Source organism: Etheostoma spectabile, chromosome 10, assembly GCF_008692095.1.
Source record: "Etheostoma spectabile isolate EspeVRDwgs_2016 chromosome 10, UIUC_Espe_1.0, whole genome shotgun sequence".
NCBI lineage: Eukaryota > Metazoa > Chordata > Actinopteri > Perciformes > Percidae > Etheostoma > Etheostoma spectabile.
Genome location: NC_045742.1, coordinates 2198593 through 2219752, shown reverse-complemented (window position 1 = coordinate 2219752; position 21160 = coordinate 2198593). Strand labels below are relative to the sequence as shown.

The following is a 21160-nucleotide window of genomic DNA, read 5'->3' as shown; positions in this document are numbered from 1 at the left end:
GCCGCAGGTCAGAGTTAAACCCTGACCTGCTGCAGTAAATCTCTATATATGGGTGCCCCCTCTACTAATTGAGCCATCTGGGCACCCTGCTAGCCCAATGTTAAAGGTCTCATGGCATAAAAATTTTACATCATGAGATTTCTTTTACATTAATATGCGTTCCCCCAGCCTGCCTATGGTCCCCCAGTGGCTGGAAATGGACATAGGTGTAAACCGAGTCCTGGGTATCCTGCTCTGCCTTTGAGAAAATGAAAGCTCAGATGGGCCAATCTTCCCCTTTCTTTGCCTTGCCTGCCCAGAAAATTTGGCCAGCCCATGAGAGAGAGACATCATGGCTTTCAAACAAGCAATGTGGCCCGCCCTCCTTCTCGAAAGCTACAGACTCAGAAATGGCACATACTAAGGAAAGCTTATTTTGGGACTGGCTCTAGTGGCTGTAATTCTGCACCAAGACTGGATTTTGGAAAAGAGATTTCAGATACAACATTAGGGGACCTAATGTATTTGCACCCTGTGGAAAGGCATTTCCTATGGGCCCCTCTCTGCATCCACAGCTATTCATTCTAGCATCTTTTTGGGCCCTCCTAACATGAGTCCCATTCCCCCCCCCCCTCCCCAGTCCGACGCCCCTGACTGCTGAGGGAGTGACTCTGGCTTGCCTCTGTCCTGGCATCTGCCACTGCGGTGCCACTGTTCTGACAACTGTCCAGCACCTTTCCGACACCTGCCTGAATGAGGATCTCGCTGTCTCTTGGGTATAAAGTGCTATTTAAAGGCTACCTCTATTGGATACAGGATTGCACATTCTGGCACTTAGCATAAAATATCCTGAGTTTGCTTAAGTGGTTGTTGCACTGTTAAACAGAGTGTGAAGCTATTTTGAGAAGCTCCCCAGTGCAAACACAGATGGATCCAATATGATATCCACATGCACACACTAACTTCTAACGTTTTCTTGTTTTGGCAAGTCCTACCAAACTTGAAATGTATTTTTAGATTGAGTAGTATTTTGCACACCAATGAGCAGAGTAGCCATCTGTTGCAGGACTGTAGACAGAAAAAAAACAATAAAAGCAGTTAGTTAAACTAAGCAGAAGGGATTGACTTACTGATGCCTGACAGCCTCGCTGCACTCCTACTGTACTGTGCTGCATTCATGTGTAAGGTACCAAAAAAGCTTAATTGTCCAATGACTATAAAAACCAATTCAGTTCTGATTATATCATATGGATCAGATAACACTTCCTGTTTAGATGACCGATCATGTAATGTGCATACTAATTGAAACCATCCAGCCTTGATGAGTTAGTTCATGGTTGATATCTGTGTTATCACTGGTACTTGTCTAGTAGGTGTAGTTGCCTCATATAAAAGGCCAAATAAAGATGTGAAATGATCGTGATAGTGCAGAGGGACGGCTTTAAACCAAATATTTATTTAGGGGTTTTAAAAAAAAAAACTGAAGTCCTTCATGCATATCAGGCAGTTTCACTTTAACCCACATTTTATCCTCCCAGTGTGGAATTCATTTTTTGAAACTCCCCAGGGACTTGGAATAAAGTCAGCTTGGGGCCACAATTGACCCGCAGGCCATTCTTGAACATCACAGATCACATTTAAGGGATCTGTTTTCTCCAGCCAAATGTGTTGAAACAAAAAATTGATGCCACTCAATATGATGATGATTGTACCTTGACTCACATCCAAACTTTTGGCCAGTGTAGGTTCCTAAACCAGGGAAGTTGCAGTAGTTTTTTTTAAGACCCACTACACAAAAACCTATGAATGCTGTACTGCATACAAGGCTTGTACGCTGACCTAGATAGATACAGGAAATCACTTTAAGCGGCACAGGGAGAGGGAGACTTCAGTGAGGATGAATACATTCATGAATAATACTCTGTCCCCCTACCTAATAAAAAGAGTATTAAGGTAAACAGGTAATGTCTTCAGGCTTCAGACCCAGATTGTTCTTAAAATGTAAAATGAAGAGACGTTGTGCCTTTACATTACTGTAGATTTAACGTTTAATAACTAATACTGGCCCCCTGAACTAATTTCTAACCTATGTTTATCCTCTATTTTGTACATTTTCCCCAGTAAACTACACTGAATCCTTATCTGTGATGCCGTTTTTTTAAATTGACTTCGGTACATCCACATAAGCTGGTTACAGTCTTGTCAAAATGAGGTCTGAGTGTCTTCCTGCCCCAAAGACGGCTGTTTTAGAAATTTCTGTCAGAGCTGTTGTGTGCCTTATCAGTAATTGTTCACTTTAACATTTCCTGGTGACACCAGTGTTAACTGGAGCGAACAGTCCCGGTGTCCGCAAGACAAACACCACTCAATCTGTTGACCAAATGCACAATTTTGAAGCTAGGTCACTCAGCCATCGGAGGGCAAATGCATTCAATTGGCTTCACAGAATTAGCGCATGTCAACAATAAGATACGGTGAGCCAGTGACTCCTTTCCAACCTTTCCATGGTTACAGTGCATGAATAAAAACATGACAATGAGGATATCATGAAAATGAGGATATCATGGAAAATCATGCTGCAAGATATGAAAAAAATGATGCAATAAGTAATAGCATTGTTGAATACCGCGATAAGAATTGACTTGATAAATCGCACATATTAAAGTGAACTCAGTTCTGGTTTGTCCATGTTGTATGTAGAGGCGAGTGGTACTGCATTACACTGCTTTCAGTGTCATGCTAAAATACAACACATTGCTTGTTGAATTATAAGAAACATTATTTTTATTGAACATTGAACTGATCACAAAAGGCACGATAGAGTTTAAAATCCAGTTTTTTTGTTAGTTTCTCTTTCAACTAACAAGAAAACCTACCCTACATCTGTTATGTAACAGATAAATGTAAAACCTGTGGCTATTGTGCAAGGTGATATTGTGATTTATTGTGATGCCCTAAAGGCAAATTGTGTAATCCTGATTTGTTTTCAGAAATGTTTATTGGACATTTGCTACAGAAATGTATCATATATAAAAAAAGTGCTTCCAGATAGTCCCACTATCCAGTAATGAATACGGGTTCATGATTATGTTTATTATGTTTGTCAATGAATATTTCAAGATGCATTCATGTTATTCACTAGCTTCAATGATCTATTGCGTTGTGTTACTAAGCGCACAGCACTACTTTGTAAATAGCAAAATACGCTTAAAGTCACAGGACATTTTAGAAAATCCCCGTTTCCCGGTTTCATGCTCTTCTTTCATTTAATGGGGGCCAAATTGTCTTGTTAGTGCAGACTTTTGGCTGTATGTGTGTTAAATCGTTTTGTAGATCAATGTGTGAGTGTTGAAGACAGCCAGCATTAACAGTAGTGTCTCCATCCGTTCCACCGCTTACGTTGGCTTTCCCATCAGCATGCAGGTCAGATAATCAACCCTGCAGCCAAGGTTTGGTGCGCGGTGGGCCATGATATTTGACTGCTTGGCTGGATGGACAAACTCAGAGAGAGTTGGCTGTTGTCATGCCAGCTGCCACCTTCCCACTGAGGTCTTAAGCTGGTTTGAGCTGGTCTTGGCAGACATTCTCTCCACTGTAAAAACTTAGTTGTAATTCGCAGTCAGTGTTTGATGGGAAAATGTGCCTTTTTCTTTTCTTTTCTCCAAGAGCTCAAACCAACTGAAGTTGCCGTAGCTATGCCAGGCTTTTGGCGGTACACCAAAGGGAACTGGGTTGTTGATTTTGTAATATCCATGGGTCCAATAGCTCAGGGAACATGGAGCAATACCTGTCTTCCATTAGGAGGACTTAACCTCCCGGTACCATAGTTCATCCACCCTTCATTGACCAATCAGCACCCATGCTTTTAGCAGCACTCTTGTGGGCTGCACTGGGTAAACACAAGTGTCTGCCTCAATGTTTGTCATCGCCAGTTGCCTAACCATTTATCAGTAGTCAGTAAGCATCTGGGCAGCTGGGATCTGTGTGCATTACAAGTTACAAATTTGACCATCTAGATTTCTCCCTTTCTCCTCTCTGCCCAGCTGTGTGTGAGCCCATGGTGCAATGTTGTCTCCACTGAGTTACACTCCTCCAAACCTCAAGCACGGTGGTGAAACCACCCCCCATTCTAATTCCCCGGGGCCCCCTCCTCCCCCCTTGCCTCCCTGCTCAGGGGACGTCACTCCCCTGGCAGCGGTGGGACTGGAGGCTGGAGTCTAGGGGCAATGCAAGGGCAGATCCTATGAAGAAACTCTGAGAGGAGGCGTAAAAAGTACTGCTCTGCTCAGTGTACATACCAGCATATGAATAGGTGTTGAGCACAGTGCTGAAGCAGAATTTGGAGGCAGCAGTTCATGGGAGCAGTGGATCTTATTTGACTTTTTTACCTGCGCTTCCTGTGCAGCTGATCTGCTGTGCATGCTGGAAAAAAACGCACTGACACTTCTTCGTTTTTTTGGTGTCTGAACCTAAACCCTTCATATCCACGCAGTGTCATTCCAACAGGTAGGTGCATGTCTCTAATGAAATACACTGTTTGTGCATGTATTTAGAATAACTAAAGCTGGAATTTAATAGTCAAACCTATTGTAGCTGTGAGCTGTTTGTGAACCGATAGTCTTTGCAAAGAAATTCAACATGTGTTCAGTTTAAGATATGACCCAGATGTTGCTGTCACTGTACAATGTAAAACACACATGCATGTATGGAATAATGGTGCAGGTTATATCTTACCTGACAGTATAAATTACTGTAATTTGTATTATCAGTTTCCAAAGCAAAGTTGAAAGTGTGGTTGTCGTCTTCACTTTCTCATTCACTGTATTCTTGGAGGCACTGTATTCCAGCCCACATTGTAATGTTAATGAGCTGTCACAACCTAAAACTCATTTCCACCGCACTTAATTCGAGGTCAATGCATATTTGGACGGTCGTCAGTGTTCATTTACGGTCATGATAATCAAAGTTTTGGTTCCAAGAAGAAGCTTGCACTTCAAAAGCAAGCTAGAAACTATTCACTGGAGGGCATATTCCATTCCTCATTTATTTGTATTCATGCAGACATGTTAGGCAGGATCCGTCAGCAATCTCACTAATGAAAAGAGACATTTTACATGCAAGGCAATGAACACAAAAACGACGTAGCTTCTTTTTGTGCCCCTTTTTTTATAAAAGTAATTAGTAAAGAGAGATACTGGAATGCCTTTGTTGTGTTCTCCTGGTGCATTCATGGTCCCTTTATGAATGCAGCTCTTTGAGTACTTAGATCTGCACCATAACCCCAAACAATGGATTTTAATGGGACTCTTACTGTACTGATTGGACTTTACCATGCTGGAGCCCTTGGTAGCGTTCTTAAAATGCACGCCATAGTTTTTAGAGTTAACTCCCAACAGTCCTAATTCCAACTTTAGTTGATCCACACATGTTATGCAATACTGACATTTCAGCATTTTTTTCTTTCTAGAGAACAAACTGTAAGCGCTGTTTTAAATGAAATGGGGTGGAGTTGAACCGGTTTGACAATTCTTGCACCTTCTACTGAATAATAACATTTTTTGTGCAAATATTGATGCTTAGAGAAAGAATAATAGTACTGATTGAGTGAGATAAAATTATATCTTTTGTACACACATTTATCCAAATACACCTTTTGATTAATCCAATCAAAAATATCCACTTATACCAAAGAACATGAATTTCATTAAGCATTAAATCGTCATTTAAGTTCAAGGCCGCCTGTCTAGACGCAAAACTTGGGTCAGACCTACGCTTGCACAGGTATTTTCAGTCTTTTCTTATCTCTTTCCCTCTGTCAGCAGGTGTCAACATGTTGGAGCAGGTTCTGTCCTTCAGCCGCTCCCTGGTGCGCAGGAAAGTGGTCGACATGAGCAGCCTGGAGGACTCAAAGCTGTGCCGCTGCCTAGGAACCGTCGACCTCATCGCCCTAGGAGTTGGCAGCACTCTGGGTGCCGGCGTCTACGTCCTGGCCGGCGAGGTCGCAAAGGGCGACTCAGGCCCCAGCATAGTCATCTCCTTCTTAATTGCCGCCCTAGCCTCGGTCATGGCCGGCCTGTGCTACGCTGAGTTTGGCGCACGCGTCCCCAAGACCGGCTCTGCTTATCTTTATAGCTATGTGACTGTAGGAGAGATCTGGGCCTTCATCACGGGTTGGAACCTCATTCTCTCCTATGTAATTGGTGAGTTAGGGACAGTCTTTGAATCACTTGTTATTTAAAGAAGATGCTGATTCTTCATGGTTTCTGTTTTTTTCTTTATCACAGGTACCTCCTCAGTTGCCAGGGCTTGGAGTGGCACATTTGATGAAATCATAGGAGGACACATAGAGGTATTCTGTAAGACCTACTTCAGAATGAACTCTCCTGGCTTGGCTCAGTACCCTGACTTCTTTGCCGTCTGCCTGATACTGCTGCTTTCTGGTAAGACAGCATATCAAGTCTCATAATCCTAAAGCCAATAATAACAGAAACGGAAATTACGATTGGTGCACCAGCCATCTTTCATGAGCCACAGCTGGAATAATCCGATGAAGAGATGGCAGCTCTCTGTGTGAAAAGGGCTTTATACGGCAGACCACATTCCCCACCTTCTGTTTTCAAAACTCCCTGATCATCCTGCCCGTCTTCAGCAGGACACTGCTTCGCTTTCCCACAGTCACACTCAATCACATCTGGGAACTGCTCAGTGCAACTACAGCGTGATTACAACTTCAGGTCACTGAGGAGGGTTTAGAATTGTCACTAGCTGTTTATGACTTGGAGCACTCCATTTTCATTTCCTGTGGTCACATTCATGAAAATCCAGGGATTTCAACTGGACATTAAATTCCACCTTTCTGACCCTCCAGCTCCAACTTAAAATGTCATTATGTGCATCCATTGGCCTGTCAATACAATGATTCTCACTGTGAAGCCTCAGAACTGCAGACCTCTTGTTCATATGAAAGCTGTTTAAAATGCATTAAGTGCCGGTGTATTTTTAAAAACGTATTAGGTTTTTTGGGTTAAGTGGGACAACTCGATGATATTATCAATGAGTTAGAGCGATGACACACATTGCAACCACTTGACAAGTAAAATATAGATTGAAGCATTGGTGGCATTTCAGTCAAACTACAACAAATGTCAAAGTAGTGTTATGAACTCTATTGTCCATTTGCTCATCTTAGGACTCCTGTCCTTTGGCGTGAAGGAATCAGCCTGGGTCAATAAAGTCTTCACGTCAGTCAACGTGCTCGTGCTCTTGTTCGTCATCATCTCCGGCTTCGTCAAAGGAGACACACACAACTGGAAGATAACTGAAGAATCCCTTATAAATGTCACCATAGTTACAAGGTAATGTATTCATATAACCATAACAGTAATATGCTTGTAAAGCCCATTAAAGCAAATCTGTTTCCTAATAAACATGCACAACGTAACTGTCAAAAGTACTGTTAGTCTGGCTGGTTTGGGTTAATGCGGTGCTACGAAGTCGCACACACAGGCCAGCAGTGGTCAAACGTCTCCTCATTTCTTTTTATGTTTCAGGAACTTGACGTTGACGGCCAACGTGAGCAGTGATTATGGCGTTGGAGGATTCATGCCCTACGGCTTCAGTGGGACCTTAGCGGGGGCTGCCACCTGCTTTTACGCTTTTGTTGGATTTGACTGTATTGCGACTACAGGTGAGCCAAAAACATTCAAGGCTCAGCCCAAACTTAGAGGGGGGGGGGGTCTATGGGCATGCTAAAATTACTGCTGCTATTTGCACTATTTTTCAGGCTATTTGGTAATAGTACAAATCTGTACATCATTTGGGAGAAACAGGACAGTTGCCAAGAAAAAGAAGAAGAAGAGTGTAGAGCCAGCATCCTATTTATATCTGATTGTTCTCCAACAGACTTCAACACATGTTGAGGATGACTCATTTTCACTCCTGCCACCTGAAGAGAGGCAAACATTTTCTGATGATCTGTTTGTAAGTTACATAACAGATGTAGGGTAGGAATTTGATGTAAACAGTACTGCTCGTCTTAAAAAAAATGCCACGTGGTGTTTTAAGCCCCCAACGTCGACTTCCAGGCAGCGCTGCGACTGTTGACTTCAAGGAACTAAACTAGGGTGACCAGAAATTCTGAAAGATTTGGGACAGTCCCAGAATCCAAGCAGTTGTCCCAAATCCTGAATCCTGCCCTAATTGTCTCAAAAATTAGTGCAGTCTCAAGAGCAGACTCTCGAGTCGTTATAGTCTGATAGAACATTAAAAACAGTTCATGGTGATTGAGTGGCTCTAAAATGTATTTCATTTATATACCAAGTTTATCTTATTTATGTACCATTTTAAAAGCAAACAAGTTTGCACCAAAGTGCTTCACAAATACATAAAGAAGAATGAGAAATCAATAGAAATCAATAGAGCTTTAGCTCTGTAATTAGTTCAGTCAGAGACTGAGGGTAAATGACACAAAGTGGAAGTTATTTTCAAACCCTGAATGGTTCATTTTGAGAGGCCACGCCATCACTCCGCCACTGGCTCAACACAAAGATATTTGTGTATCTGTGTGTGACAGGCGAGGAGGTGAAGAACCCTCAGAGAGCCATTCCCATCGGCATCGTGGTGTCACTGACCGTGTGCTTCCTGGCGTACTTTGGCGTGTCTGCCGCACTCACGCTGATGATGCCCTACTACCTGCTGGACGAGAAGAGCCCGCTGCCCATGGCCTTTGAGTATGTGGGCTGGGGCCCTGCAAAATACGTGGTCGCTGCAGGTTCACTGTGTGCCCTCTCCACCAGGTAACCACTGCTTTTCCTTTGGTGAAATAAGTCAGCAGAATTGATTATGACTTTAATTTCTGATCCATCTGCATGCTCTATATGGGTGACAATGGTGAAAAGCTCTCACCACATAGTATCTTCGTCTATCTGTCTTATAATTGGTTTAATTCCTATTGCTTAACGGGACATAATGGGCGCGGTGCTTGATGCTCTCTATTTTCAGAGACCTGCATGTGTTTGTGATATACTGTTTTTAATTAAAGTATCATAAATAAGGTGGGATATTTTGTCTATAAACAATAAAGTGGTTTGGCTTAATTCTGTCTTTCTTTCCTGAAGGTTTGATTTTTTTAGTTTTCCATCAAAAAGAACTGGTGGATGTCAGTGCCCATTTTATCCCATGTTCTGCAATCATGTGCATATTATCATATTTGACTCAAAACAATACAGTTATGGATAAGTCAGTCAATTGGCGTTTAGGCTGTTCCTTTAGAGTCTGTCCTTTGGGAGTTGTTTTCACAACTGCTACCAGTTGTAAAATCCCTTTGGCACACACTGGGGTGCTTTTATGTGGTTGAACTAAATGTTTACCCTCTTGGGAAATGCATTTGCTCAAGGGCACCTGAACACCATGCAAATCCGACTCCAAACTGGTTCTCAAAACCGATAAAAACCACTAAAAACCTGTTTTCAAACATTCAAATTTAACTGTCTAAAGACACTAGTGATATGTGATTGGTCTGTCCAAAGCAGGTACAATCTAATGTATTCCATAGATTTAATTAATCTATGGAATACAATAGATTGTAATACAATAGATTGAATACAATATGCAATACATTATGCCAGGAAACAGGAAAGAAAGACATTTATTGACTTTAATCATGCTCTGAAGCTTTGATAATGTGATTGTTGGTGTACATTTGTGTGTGTGTGTCTGTGTGTGTCTGTGTGTGTGTGTCTGTGATTGGGACTTTTGACTAACGTGTTGGTCTTGCATGTCTCTGCTGTCTCATGCAGTCTGCTGGGCTCCATTTTCCCCATGCCTCGTGTAATCTATGCTATGGCACAGGATGGGGTGCTTTTCAAAGTCTTAGCCCGAATCAATCCTAAGACGAGGACCCCACTTATTGCCACTATGACATCCGGTGTAGTAGCAGGTGAGAGCCGGGGAGAGTCCAGTGCTATTACTCCTGCTAATCTTTCTCCACCAAACAACTGTGAAAGACACAGTCAAATATGCAGACACTTGCTTGTTTTTTTTTTGTCTTCCCCAAATTGACCCGCCCTCTATCAACTTCCTTTTCTAAATTTCCCAGAGTGTAGGAGGTTTTCCCTCAATGTACACATGTTGTTCTTTCACAGTTGTGTAGGTGTCATGTTTTCTTTCCCAGAATGCCCTCAACTTAACCATGAACCCTCTTCTCCCTAGCCTGTTGGGTTCCATGTTTCCTCTGCCACGCATTCTCTTTGCCATGGCACGAGATGGAATTTTGTTCAGTTTTATGTCCAAAGTGAGTAAGCGGCAGTCTCCTGTAGCTGCCACCATGGCGGCAGGTACCACTGCGGGTAAGCTCCCGAGACAAGGACTCGCATATCATGGGGTTGTATTGTGGACTTGTTTGTTTGCTTTTAATCTATGCATGTTGGTGCTGCCGGTTCCTGCATGTTAAAGTGTTAAATGATGGTGTTTCCAAAAGCATGTGAGAAAACATTAGACACATTGTAAAGGCTGATACGTTCATAGACATTATCTGTGTTCACCACTTCAGTCCGGTTGGCTTTTAGTCACTTTGCTGAATAGAAAAACAGAGAATAAGCTACGGGACAGTAACGCTACTGTCACTACAAGTGCTTTCTCGTGTAACTCTTGCCAAGAAAGCGAATAAGCGAATTTCCCAAAGTGTCAAATTATTCCTTTGAATCTACTTCCATGTCATTAAATTGTTGATTAAGAATTCAATTCAGTTCAATTTTACTTATAGTATCAATTCATAGCAAGAGTTATCTCAAGACACTTTACAGATAGAGTAGGTCTAGACCACACTCTCTGATTTACAAGGACCCCACAGTTCAGTGGTAAGGAAAAACTCCTTTTTAGGAAGAAACCTGGGACAGACCCAGGTTGGGGGGTATGATGAATAGTGGCAATAACAGTCACAATAAAAGATAATGGAACAGTGACTAGAACTTGTGGTTTGTAGTAGTTCATGGCATAGCAGGGCGCTGCAGGACATAGCAGGATGTAACTGGGCATCCCAGGACGTGGAGCAGGACTACATCGAGAGGTGCAACCATGGTATTGGTGCCTCCCTAATTTAAGGAATTGTTACAGGAAAACCAACTGTACACGTTTGCTGTTAAAATCTATACAAAAAAGCTCTCTCTTCTTAGAGAAGATGGTCACCGCATTGGAGAACGTCACGGTTCATGATCATTCATCACTATTTCAAAGCTATAGTGCATAATGACAACAACACTGTTGTTGCGTCCGCATGACACAAGCCTTCCGTGATTGTGCACATGCTCCCCACCCCTCCTCCACAAGGCTTCCGTAGTCAAGGAAGATTATAAAAACGTGATGAACTCTTCAGAAGAGATAATTATCTTCACTCGAGCTTCTGCTCGCCAAAGACGCCGACGCCACGACCTTAGAATGCAGGTTTAAGGACTTCCACATTCACTTCACTTTTCAGACCAGAAGGTCGGTCCGTTAACACAGATCCAGAAGGACAGCTGGCCTTTGGGGACTGATGTGGTGCTCATACATTGTTACAAACGTCTTCTAAAGCTTACAATACGGTGAGGCATGTGGTTGCATAAGTGGCAGATGTGGACCCTGGGGGGGGCCCGCAGCACACCAACTCTCCCAGAGCACAGCGCATGTACTGTGCAACTGGTAGAACTGGGCAGGGGAGCTTCCTTTGTTGTTTTTGTTTTAATTATAATATTGTGAAGACAGCGGACATACCACCACCTTGTGTCTGGACCTAGGCTGCTGAGATCAGCTCCGTACGGGAGTCTGGGGCTGAGATACAAGAGAGGATACACCACAGTGTATCTCACATCAAACATCACTCGTAATGGAGATTCCCATGAAAAGTCTTTTTTTATTGTGAAAACATGTCTGCATGAAGTTTTCTTTGCATCTGTTCGTGTTCATGTGCATTTGTGTGATGATGCATCTGAAGAAAACAGCTTTTCTTTTTATAATTGCAATTATTATTGGTGTGGGTGTAAATGTTTTAGTGTATTTTGTGAGAATAATTGCTCCAGTAATCAGTGGTGATCATCATTGCATACATGTTTTTTGTAAAAGGGAAAGTCTTTATGGTAATTGCATGATTTTTTTATTTTGTTTTGCTTGCTACAGCCATCATGGCCTTCCTGTTTGACCTAAAAGCGCTGGTGGACATGATGTCCATTGGAACTCTGCTGGCCTACTCGCTGGTTGCTGTGTGTGTTCTGATTCTGAGGTGGGTACATTTGTAAATAGCATTGCGAAACAGCTTCCCTCAGAGCTTTCCTAAAAGCCCACAGGCCCCGTTGGTGTAACATGTGCCTTGTGTGATTGCATCACTCTGGTGATGTAAGAGCCGTGAAAGCTCCCATTGTAGCAATGTGAAGCGGTGGCTTGAGTGAAAGGAGGTGTTTATTTATGTTCCCGTACTTACTTTCAGAACCCTGGACCTGCCGTACCCTTCTGCCCGTTGCACCGAGGTGACTCATCACCACAGACGCAGTAAACACAGACCCAGTGTTCGCTCCCTGATTTAAACTACTTTATTTACAGGCCCCAGTTGTTTTGTGAAGTAAAACCAAACCACCCTAAACTATTTCGCAATGACAGGGGTTTTGTGGCTGTATAAAGAGTAGTGTTCATAGACACTAAAACAACATGTTGCTGTTGTGAAATGCAGATTTATGATCTTTAATCCTTGGTGCCTCTGCGGTCCAGGTACCAGCCAGATGGGGCCCTAGAGCGGCGGGCGGGCACCGGCGAGAGGGACTACCTGTCCTCTGTGGAGGGGGAGTCTGAACTGACCGAGTCGGAGTCCCACCTGAACATGTTGAAGGGTGGCAGCTCCACCCTGCAGACTGTCCTGCACCCTCCTGCTTCACCTTCTGAGCATTCCTCCAGTGTGGTCAACATGTCCGTCTGTGTCCTAGGTAAGCGGGACGGATTAAAATCTTTTTTTTCTTTATGGGACAAAAGACGTCCAAATTAAGTGTGTGTGTGTGTGTGTGTGTGTGTTTTTTTAAACCCCAGTGCTGGTAGTGTGCGTGGTCAGCTATCTCACCACGTACCACATCTACTCCATCCTTGGTATGGAGGTGTGGATCCTGGCATCGCTGTCCGCGTGTCTCCTTGTCTTCAGCGGCTGCGTCTTCATGGTCTGCCGACAGCCTCAGACCAGCACCAAGGTCTCCTTCATGGTGCGTGGCAGCTCAATAACAACTCAATTTCAATTCAATTCTATTTATAGTGTCAAATCAGAACAGGAGTTAAATCAGGACACTTTATAGATGAAGTAGGTTTAGACCATACTCTATAATATACAAAGACCCAACACTTTTCATGCCAAGTCCTGCATTATGGGATGAGACTGATCCGATGCAACGACAGTGAGGGTGGATTCTTCTGCTTGCTCCCGTCACAGGTTCCCCTTCTGCCCTTTCTGCCCATTCTGAGCATATTCGTCAATATTTACCTCATGGTTCAGCTGAGTGGAGATACCTGGATACGCTTCTCCGTGTGGATGGCTGTGGGTGAGTGTCTTTTAACTACTGGTCCAAACATTTAACCCATTGGGAACATGTAGACGAGTGGCTTGACATTTTGGGAAATATACATAATATATATCATACAATGTGGGGTTTAGATGAGAAGATCCCTACCACACTCATGTATGTTAAATATGAATCTAAAGCAGAGATGGTTAGCTTAGCTTAGCATATGGAAAGGAAATGGGGAAAGGTACTCTGTCTCTACCGGGAGAAGTGGCTTCCTGGCGTCATGTCGTAACCCCTAGGTTGCCAGGCAACCATGGGAGACTTAAAGAAGTCACTGCTCCTCGCTTATAAGTAGGTCAGCACCTAGTTCCTTCACACTTTTTCTGGTTTTTCTACAGATTAAACAAACATACAATATTTAACATTTTCATTAATGAGTTTTAGATGTACTGCTAGATGGATTTTGTGTTTCAGACGAGCTAAGCTAAACTAACTAAACTAACCTGTCTATGGCTTCATATCCAGTGAACACATGAGATGTTCTCATCTAAAAAACATGTGTCGAACTTTAGTAGCGCAGTCAGTTAGTCGACTACGATTTTTAAAGTCAATTAGTAATTATTTTGCTAATTTATTCTTTGAAACTTAGTTTTATGAATGGCAGATGGACTGCAATCGTATTGCGCTTTTCTGGTCACTCAAAGCGCACAGATCTGTCAATTAAATTAACTTATTGATTATGAGTGTTGGTCAACTAAGAATTTATTTAGTCAAGCCCTAAACTTCCCCCTCTAAGATGTCATGCCTTAGCCAGTGTTTCTTTAAGTATCTCATATCTCCTTCAACACCCTTCTCAGGCTTCCTGATCTACTTTGGCTACGGCATGTGGCACAGTGTGGAGCGCCAGCGGGAACTCCAGGGTCCTTCGACCAGCAGCAGCACCCAGAAACACGACAAGACAGGCGGGGAGAAGCCGGTCGGTGTGGGCGCAGTGGGGAAAGACCGGGACAGTTTGATTTGTCCAGAAAAGACCAGCCGGTGTTAAGAGCGAAAGACGCAGTGAGGCGACAGATGCATAAAAGCACCCAGCAGCTCTGCCTTGATGCACCTGTTCACACAGCTCCGCCACGTGTGCGTCAGTCACAAACACACTCTGCCCGCAAAGGCAGCGTCAGGACTCTGAATCAGCGGCCACACGATAGGGAGCCGCTCCGTCACGGTGACGGATCCACATCCTGTTAGGTCCCATTGCGCTTTAAGGACAGCATGGAGGCAGAATTGAAAGGACAGGTAACACACTGGAGGCTGATGTTCATTTTTCTTTTGCAGCCAATACAAGACTGCAGCAATACCTCGCTCTTTCATTATGGACGTTTTTATTGCATGACACACATTTAGTCTTTTCTGTTAATTGTTGCATTTTTAAGCAAAAAAAAAAAAAGAAAAGTAGTCTTGGAAATCTGTGTTATCCATTCAACAGTATTATGAGATTTAATTGCACCAATTGCTATTAAGAGCCATTTTCTTTGACAGAAGTGTAGGATGCTGAAAGAGAACCAACCATTAGTTGAAGACATGCTGTCAATCATAAATCATATTTTGTGCCGAATTGGTTTATTTGCAAATTGCGATTATATGTATAAAAACATCCTAAAGACGCCGCCACTTTTAGACCAATGTACAACATTTCAAATAGTTTTCTCGGCACTTGTGTTACAACTCTAATAGAAGTAGGTCGTAAGTGCTGGGGGGGGTGTTATGTAACAGTTCATATCAATCTTTGCTGTACTTATTGAGGTAGCTGTAGCTGTGGTGGTGGCTTTATCCAGGACAGGGTTACTTTTTTTTTGGTTTTGGGTGTGTTTTTATCTATGAACTGCTACAATCTGATTATGAAGATTGTTATTTGATACGGAACTTTACTCCAAATGTATTTTTAGTAGTAGTACTATTCTATTTTGTCTGATACATTGTGCTATTTTGATAGAGTTGCAGACATGCTGTTAATAGAACCTTTGTGAAACGATTCTCTCTTAAGCGGAGTACTTTGCCACCTGACAAGAAGCACAACAATGAAATAAAAGTTGAAGTATTACTGTGTTTACACAAAGGTCTGTCTTGCCACATCATTTAGATGAACTTTGGGTTTCTTCTCTTGTGTTCAGTGTCTTAGTGTGTTGCTTTCTAACCGGCTTGTCCTGCATGAAGATTCACTGCCTACAGTCTTTCCTCTGAGCTCTTCAGGCCCCCCCCCCCCTTGTAAGGCTCAGTGAGCTCTAGTTAACCCTCGTGTTGTCTTCCCGCCAACCTGGAAAATAATTGTTCCGAATCAAAATTTCACATGGAAAACCTTTTATCAAGGTTATAGTTGTCTTTTTTGACCCTTTTGTCTTTTTCCTCCAATGATTTTGTCACTTTTTTTTTGTCTTTTTCTGAGCCTTTTAAAATTGTTGTGGGTTTTTCCCCAAATTTGTAAAGCTTTTTTTTTTTTTTTTTACAATTGTCACTTTTTTGACATTTTTGTCACTTCACTTGACATTTTATTCACATTTTGGGCACTTTTATTGACGTTTTTCTCTTTTATTTACAATTTCTTTTATCAATTATTTTTTCTCCAAATGCAATAAAATTGACCAAAAACACCCAAATTCAATGAAAGTAGTGAACTGATTATTTATTTAGTAATAATAATAATAATAATACATTTTTATTTAACAGCGCCTTTCTAAGCACTCAAGGTCGCTTTACAGACCATAAAAGACAGATACAGGGAAACAGAAAAGTAAAAAAAAAAGAAAAAAAAGAAAAAAAAAGACAGGAACAATTTAACTTGTGAGGAGCGTTGTTGGGAACCATCCATGTTACTATTTTGGAAAATCTGTTTGAAAGAAACCCAAATTTCTGATATAGAAACTTTTTGGAAAGGGGTTGAAGACACCAGGAGGGTTAAAAGTAGAAACCTGTCTGCTACACTGCCAGTACGCGCTTTAATACTGAGGCTGTAGGACGTTGGGGAGTGATGAACAGTGTGTGTGTGGAACAAATACAGAATCAAGAATCAAGAACTTTATTTGCCATTTGTGTTTTCACACATAGGAACTCTTGTGCAGTAGTTACTCAGAGTCAAGTTGAGTTTAAAAAGACACACAAAGCATTTACATTATAAATAAATAAAATTTCACAAAACTAGTAAAAAGTACCAATAAAAATAAATAAATTGCATTCCTAAATTGCAAAAAATATAAATGCATATTGCCCTTGGCCCCTAAAGACAACCCCTTATAAAGATATTAAAGTGCACGGTTATTATTAAAAAATAAGTAAATAAATAAGATGCACAGGTGTATTGCACAGATATGTTACGTTACACACAGCAAAATATTTCATTTTCTTTTGGCCAAAATACAGAAGCTAGTCTCAGCAGGAGTAAGGCAAGGTAGCTATTCTACGACACTGAACCCTCTGCATTAACAGTGTAGAGTCTTCCAGTGAGGTTACAGGATGTAAAGTACATAGGAGTAGCCATGATGTCATGATAGTTTCATTTGTTACCAACTGCAGACTCGCACAATAAATGTATTTTCCAGTAAGACCGTGTTTGGTGTCTCTCTCTCAATGAAATCTGGTGAAAAGTTCGAATCAAGCATGAATGGAAGAGCTCTCTGAAGGTGGATGTTGCCACCATGTGGCCATTTTGAAAGGACATACTGAAGAAGCCTGTCTTTTTTTGTTTTGTTTTTTCTTTTTTTTTGCTGAACATTTGGTTCAGTCCAGTGGTGGAAGCAGTTACCCAACGCATACCTGCCAGATGGTCAGTGATGCATCAGTGTGTGAGCAGCATTTTGTGGAGGTAGCTGGTTACTGTTACATAAATTCAATGGTTCCCAACTTAAGGGTTGGGCCCCTTCAAAGAGTCATAAGATAGATGTGAGGGGTCTTGTGATGGTTAAACCCTCTGAGCCCGAGACACTCGCCCACGAGTAAAAAAGTACCTCTGATTCATAGTTTAATAACTTTTGAACCATACGAGCGATTTACTCACTTTCGGTTTCGTTTAAATCCTGACGTTTTCGGCTTTACCCCGTCTTTTCCCCGTCTTTCTAGCCTCTACAGGGGATTTTCTATCCAGCCTGGAACTTCAGCCTCTTTGGGCTTTAAATCCACACTGTTATATCCAAGATTGGTCCACTTTATGTCCATAATTCATCACGTTTTGGCTCATTTCTGCCGCTGAATCGTTCGTCTAATCTCTGGTCTCCCGCTCTGTGTCTGTCCTGTCTATTTGTCAGGAAGTACATGCCCATATATGGGAGATAAAGGCACCCCTCTTGTATGGAAGACCAGAGGGGACAAAAATGCCTATTTACTCTATGGAAGGCCAAATGATGCACTATTTAGACACATGTTTGCTTGTATAACATTGCTGTGGGTGTAATATCAATAAATATGACATTATTATGTTATTATTGGGATAAGTAAATGTCATGAGAGCAAAACGTCTTGACTTTTTTGGAAAAAATGCATGTATTTTGTCAACTGTATAAGTTATAATGATTATTTCTTCACAGTGTGACTCCCAAGACATATGAGAAGTGTTTTAAAATGGAAAATGGCTTATGTATTACTCATCTGTCTGTGATATTGATACATATCTGGAATCTTTAAGGCCCTACAACCATTTTTAACATGCAAGGGACCTCACTTTAACCCAAATATTCTAATAACCCAGTTTGTCCTAAAAAAAATGATGTTCATATCTTGACTGTAGACAACAGGGTTGATGTTTTACAAGCTTTTTTATAAAATAAATCCAGACGGAAATTAAACTGTAAAAATGGCCTCAGGGCCCCCAGGGTTAATGAAAAAACGAATTCTGCTTCACAAATGTTTTATTTTTGGAATTTTCTGCTAAACGCTGGTTGATTTTACCTCTCTGGGCCACAAAGAAAAATGTAAATGAAATTTGTGACGTTTAGGTGGGATACATCTCTCATAGACATCAGAAAGTTGAATGACAACCAAACACAGTTTTTTTTTTTGTAGGCCAGAACAACTGATGTAATTTTTGACAAGTGTATTTCATAAGCTGATACGTTTGTGGGTCTCCATCTGCAAACTCTAGTTGTCAGATAAATGTAGTAAAAAGTACTCTATATCCTTCTGAAATGTGGAGAAAATGAAAACGCACAAATACAAAAAACCTCAAAATTGTACCTCAGTACAGTGCTTGAGTAATTGTATTTATATGTAGTTACGTTCCACCACTATATTCATATAGGCAACCCCGTTAAAACCCCCAAAACATATTCACACATCCTTCCACCACTTGCAAATTCTTGTAGACATATAGAGTACCATAACTCTGAAACATAAAGTGTAAATCAACACTATCATATAAAGAGCCATAGCTTAGTGGTTGACACTGTAAAGGGGTTGCTTCAATCTTGTTGCACAGGTATTGCACATAATGACAACAAAGCCTTTTTATTCTCTATTCTATGGTTATAAAAGTCTGGGTGTAAGTATTAATGCACGGGTTATAGAACCATACAATAGAGGCTGCCATATTCCAAACAACAGTAACCTATCACTGAATGCATTTTCATGTAGAAATAGAACTAGATGCAAATAAACATCCCAATCACATTGTCTTATTTGGCCTTTTTTCTATTTTTGCCTTCCCCAGTGTCAACACAACATCAGACACACAGAGGTTGGTGACCCACATTAAACCCAGAGTATTTGAACGAGTATTTCTCAGTGAGTATTTCTTCTATCTCCGGGGAACACTGGAGTCGGAGACGGAAGTTGTGTCTCGGATGTTGGGACAGCTGTTGACTTGGTTGTGTTCTCCTATTCCTGGGTGAAGTGTGGAGCACACATACAGGACTTAAGGAATCACTTCCAAGTCATATTTGGCATGAATGAAAAGTACAACCTGCTTCACCGTAGTGTTTCCAGATTAAAACCTTGTGAAGCGATCCTGGATTCCCACTCAGGTCCAGCAGAGGGCTCTAGAGTCTGGGTTCCTGCTCTTTTGGTCTGAGGAGAGGGAGTAAACAGAAGGGCTCTGGAGTTATTTTCCTTTTTCCTCTCAGTCTGTGAGGATGGAGCTGCAAATCTAAACAGGGCAGCTGGAGCCTGCAGTGTTCCGACTGAGCCCCTCACCGAACCTCCCCCGACCTCTCCAGGCCCCGCCAAGCAGACCACCCCATCACCATGAAGCTCTGGGTTGTGCTTTGCCTCTCACTGACCTGGGTGCAGCTCCAAAATGGTGAGTGTTTGTCTCGACAAGTCATGATTGAAGCGAATCATGAGAACTTGGGGTGTAACCTGGGGGGTTGTGGGAGGATTAGATAATCTGAGGTTGTGTAAATACCGGCCGGGGGCACCAGTCTCTGTAAAGGGGGTAGACTAGGAGGTGAATTTACAAAGAAGTAAATCTGGTTCACATAAGGCAAAGACTTGATCACGTGATCAATTGTTAGTCATTTTGTCTTCCTTCAGATGCACAACGCAACTACCCTGCTATATTTGAATTTGAAATACCGCATGACAATTGTAAAAGTTTGCGTTGAGCTATGTGAGTTTTTGCAAAGTATTTCTGCAGACCAACTCAAACCAGCTGCACCCAAAGCATGCAGCATGCGGTTCTAATTAACTGGCCTTTACTGCTGACCCTCCTTGGCGGTCTTGTTAATCCTGAAGGGAAGATTAAAACAACCAACCCGCTACGGACTGGTGGTTTGTTCCATGTCTTTAATGGTTTATTTGTTCTGTGCCCACTGAGCACACAGCTGAAAGAGAAGCTGGGTGCTGGACATTTTCTGCCAGTAATAAGGATTTTACTCTTCCTGTAACTGTTGTCACAGCTGGGGAAACCCAAAGAGTCTGGAGTCTTTCGCACAGGACAGTGACACGTGACTTATCTTTGTTGTCTTTATTATTTCTGCTCCTGCCTCTAATGCACCGTCCTCTCTCTGTGTATCCAGGTGCCTGCCAGCAAGTCAAGCAGAGAAAAGATGTAGGGGAGAACCGCATCCGTCCAGCGGGGAAGTGGGTCAAGATCCGACACCCCAAACCCAAAGATAGAGTAGGGAAAGGCCAGTCCCTGTTGACCCAGGTTTTAGATAAGGGACGCTTCCTGCGCCTGGGCCAGACCTCAACTCTGACTCCTGGGAAGAACATGGAGTTGCGCTGCAAGGGCAATTCCATTGGCTGGTCGTACCCCACCTATCTGGACACCTTTAACGACTCACGCCTCAGGTTCTGGGAGCCCGCGTCAGCTGTGTGTCATGCTATGTGTTGATGTGAATGTGAAAGTCTAATATTTTTGTTTTCCCGCCTCCAGCATCAAGCAGAGTGACAAGTACAGCCAACTGGTCCTGACGTCGCCCTCTGCTGCCGACACAGGGTCCTACAGCTGCTGGGTGATCGTGTGTGACGGCACCGAGTGTGAGCGGGACCACGATCGCACCTATGTCTCCTACATCTATTTCACAGGTGATTCATGGGATACATAGCACTTTACATTACAATTCTTTAAAAAGGGTGCACAGGTAGCTCAGTTGCTAGAGCGGGCGCCCATATATAGAGGTTTACTCCACAACGCAGCGGGTCCAGGTTCAACTCCGACCTCGGCCCTTTGCTGAAGACCCCCCCCCCCCCCC

At 42.4% G+C, this 21160-nt stretch overlaps 2 protein-coding genes and 1 long non-coding RNA gene across 3 annotated transcripts in view; 2 read left to right on the top strand and 1 right to left on the bottom strand.

Annotated features, from left to right (window-relative positions):
* Positions 1-1230: 1230 nt before the first annotated feature.
* Positions 1231-15567, bottom strand: LOC116696934 (uncharacterized). Its single transcript, XR_004333864.1, has 3 exons — positions 15440-15567; positions 5285-5294; positions 1231-1241 (listed from the first exon to the last, which is right to left on the bottom strand). It is a non-coding gene; the product is annotated as an uncharacterized LOC116696934 (long non-coding RNA).
* Positions 4229-15454, top strand: slc7a2 (solute carrier family 7 member 2). The gene is made up of 12 exons (XM_032528196.1): positions 4229-4485; positions 5799-6179; positions 6264-6419; positions 7169-7334; positions 7530-7666; positions 8552-8774; positions 9777-9916; positions 12130-12232; positions 12715-12926; positions 13027-13193; positions 13418-13526; positions 14348-15454. The coding sequence occupies exons 2-12, from the start codon at positions 5810-5812 to the stop codon at positions 14533-14535; spliced, it is 1971 nt and encodes a 656-aa protein (XP_032384087.1). The 5' UTR covers positions 4229-4485; positions 5799-5809; the 3' UTR covers positions 14536-15454.
* A 3932-nt stretch (positions 15568-19499) lies between the features above and the next one.
* The window catches only part of pdgfrl (platelet-derived growth factor receptor-like), an 8749-nt gene continuing 7088 nt past the window's right edge, over positions 19500-21160 (top strand). Inside the window, exons 1-3 of the mRNA XM_032528197.1 lie at positions 19500-19764; positions 20483-20756; positions 20842-20993. Coding sequence (XP_032384088.1) covers positions 19710-19764; positions 20483-20756; positions 20842-20993 — 481 coding nt within the window. The 5' untranslated portion in view covers positions 19500-19709. The remainder of the gene's footprint in view (positions 19765-20482; positions 20757-20841; positions 20994-21160) is intronic.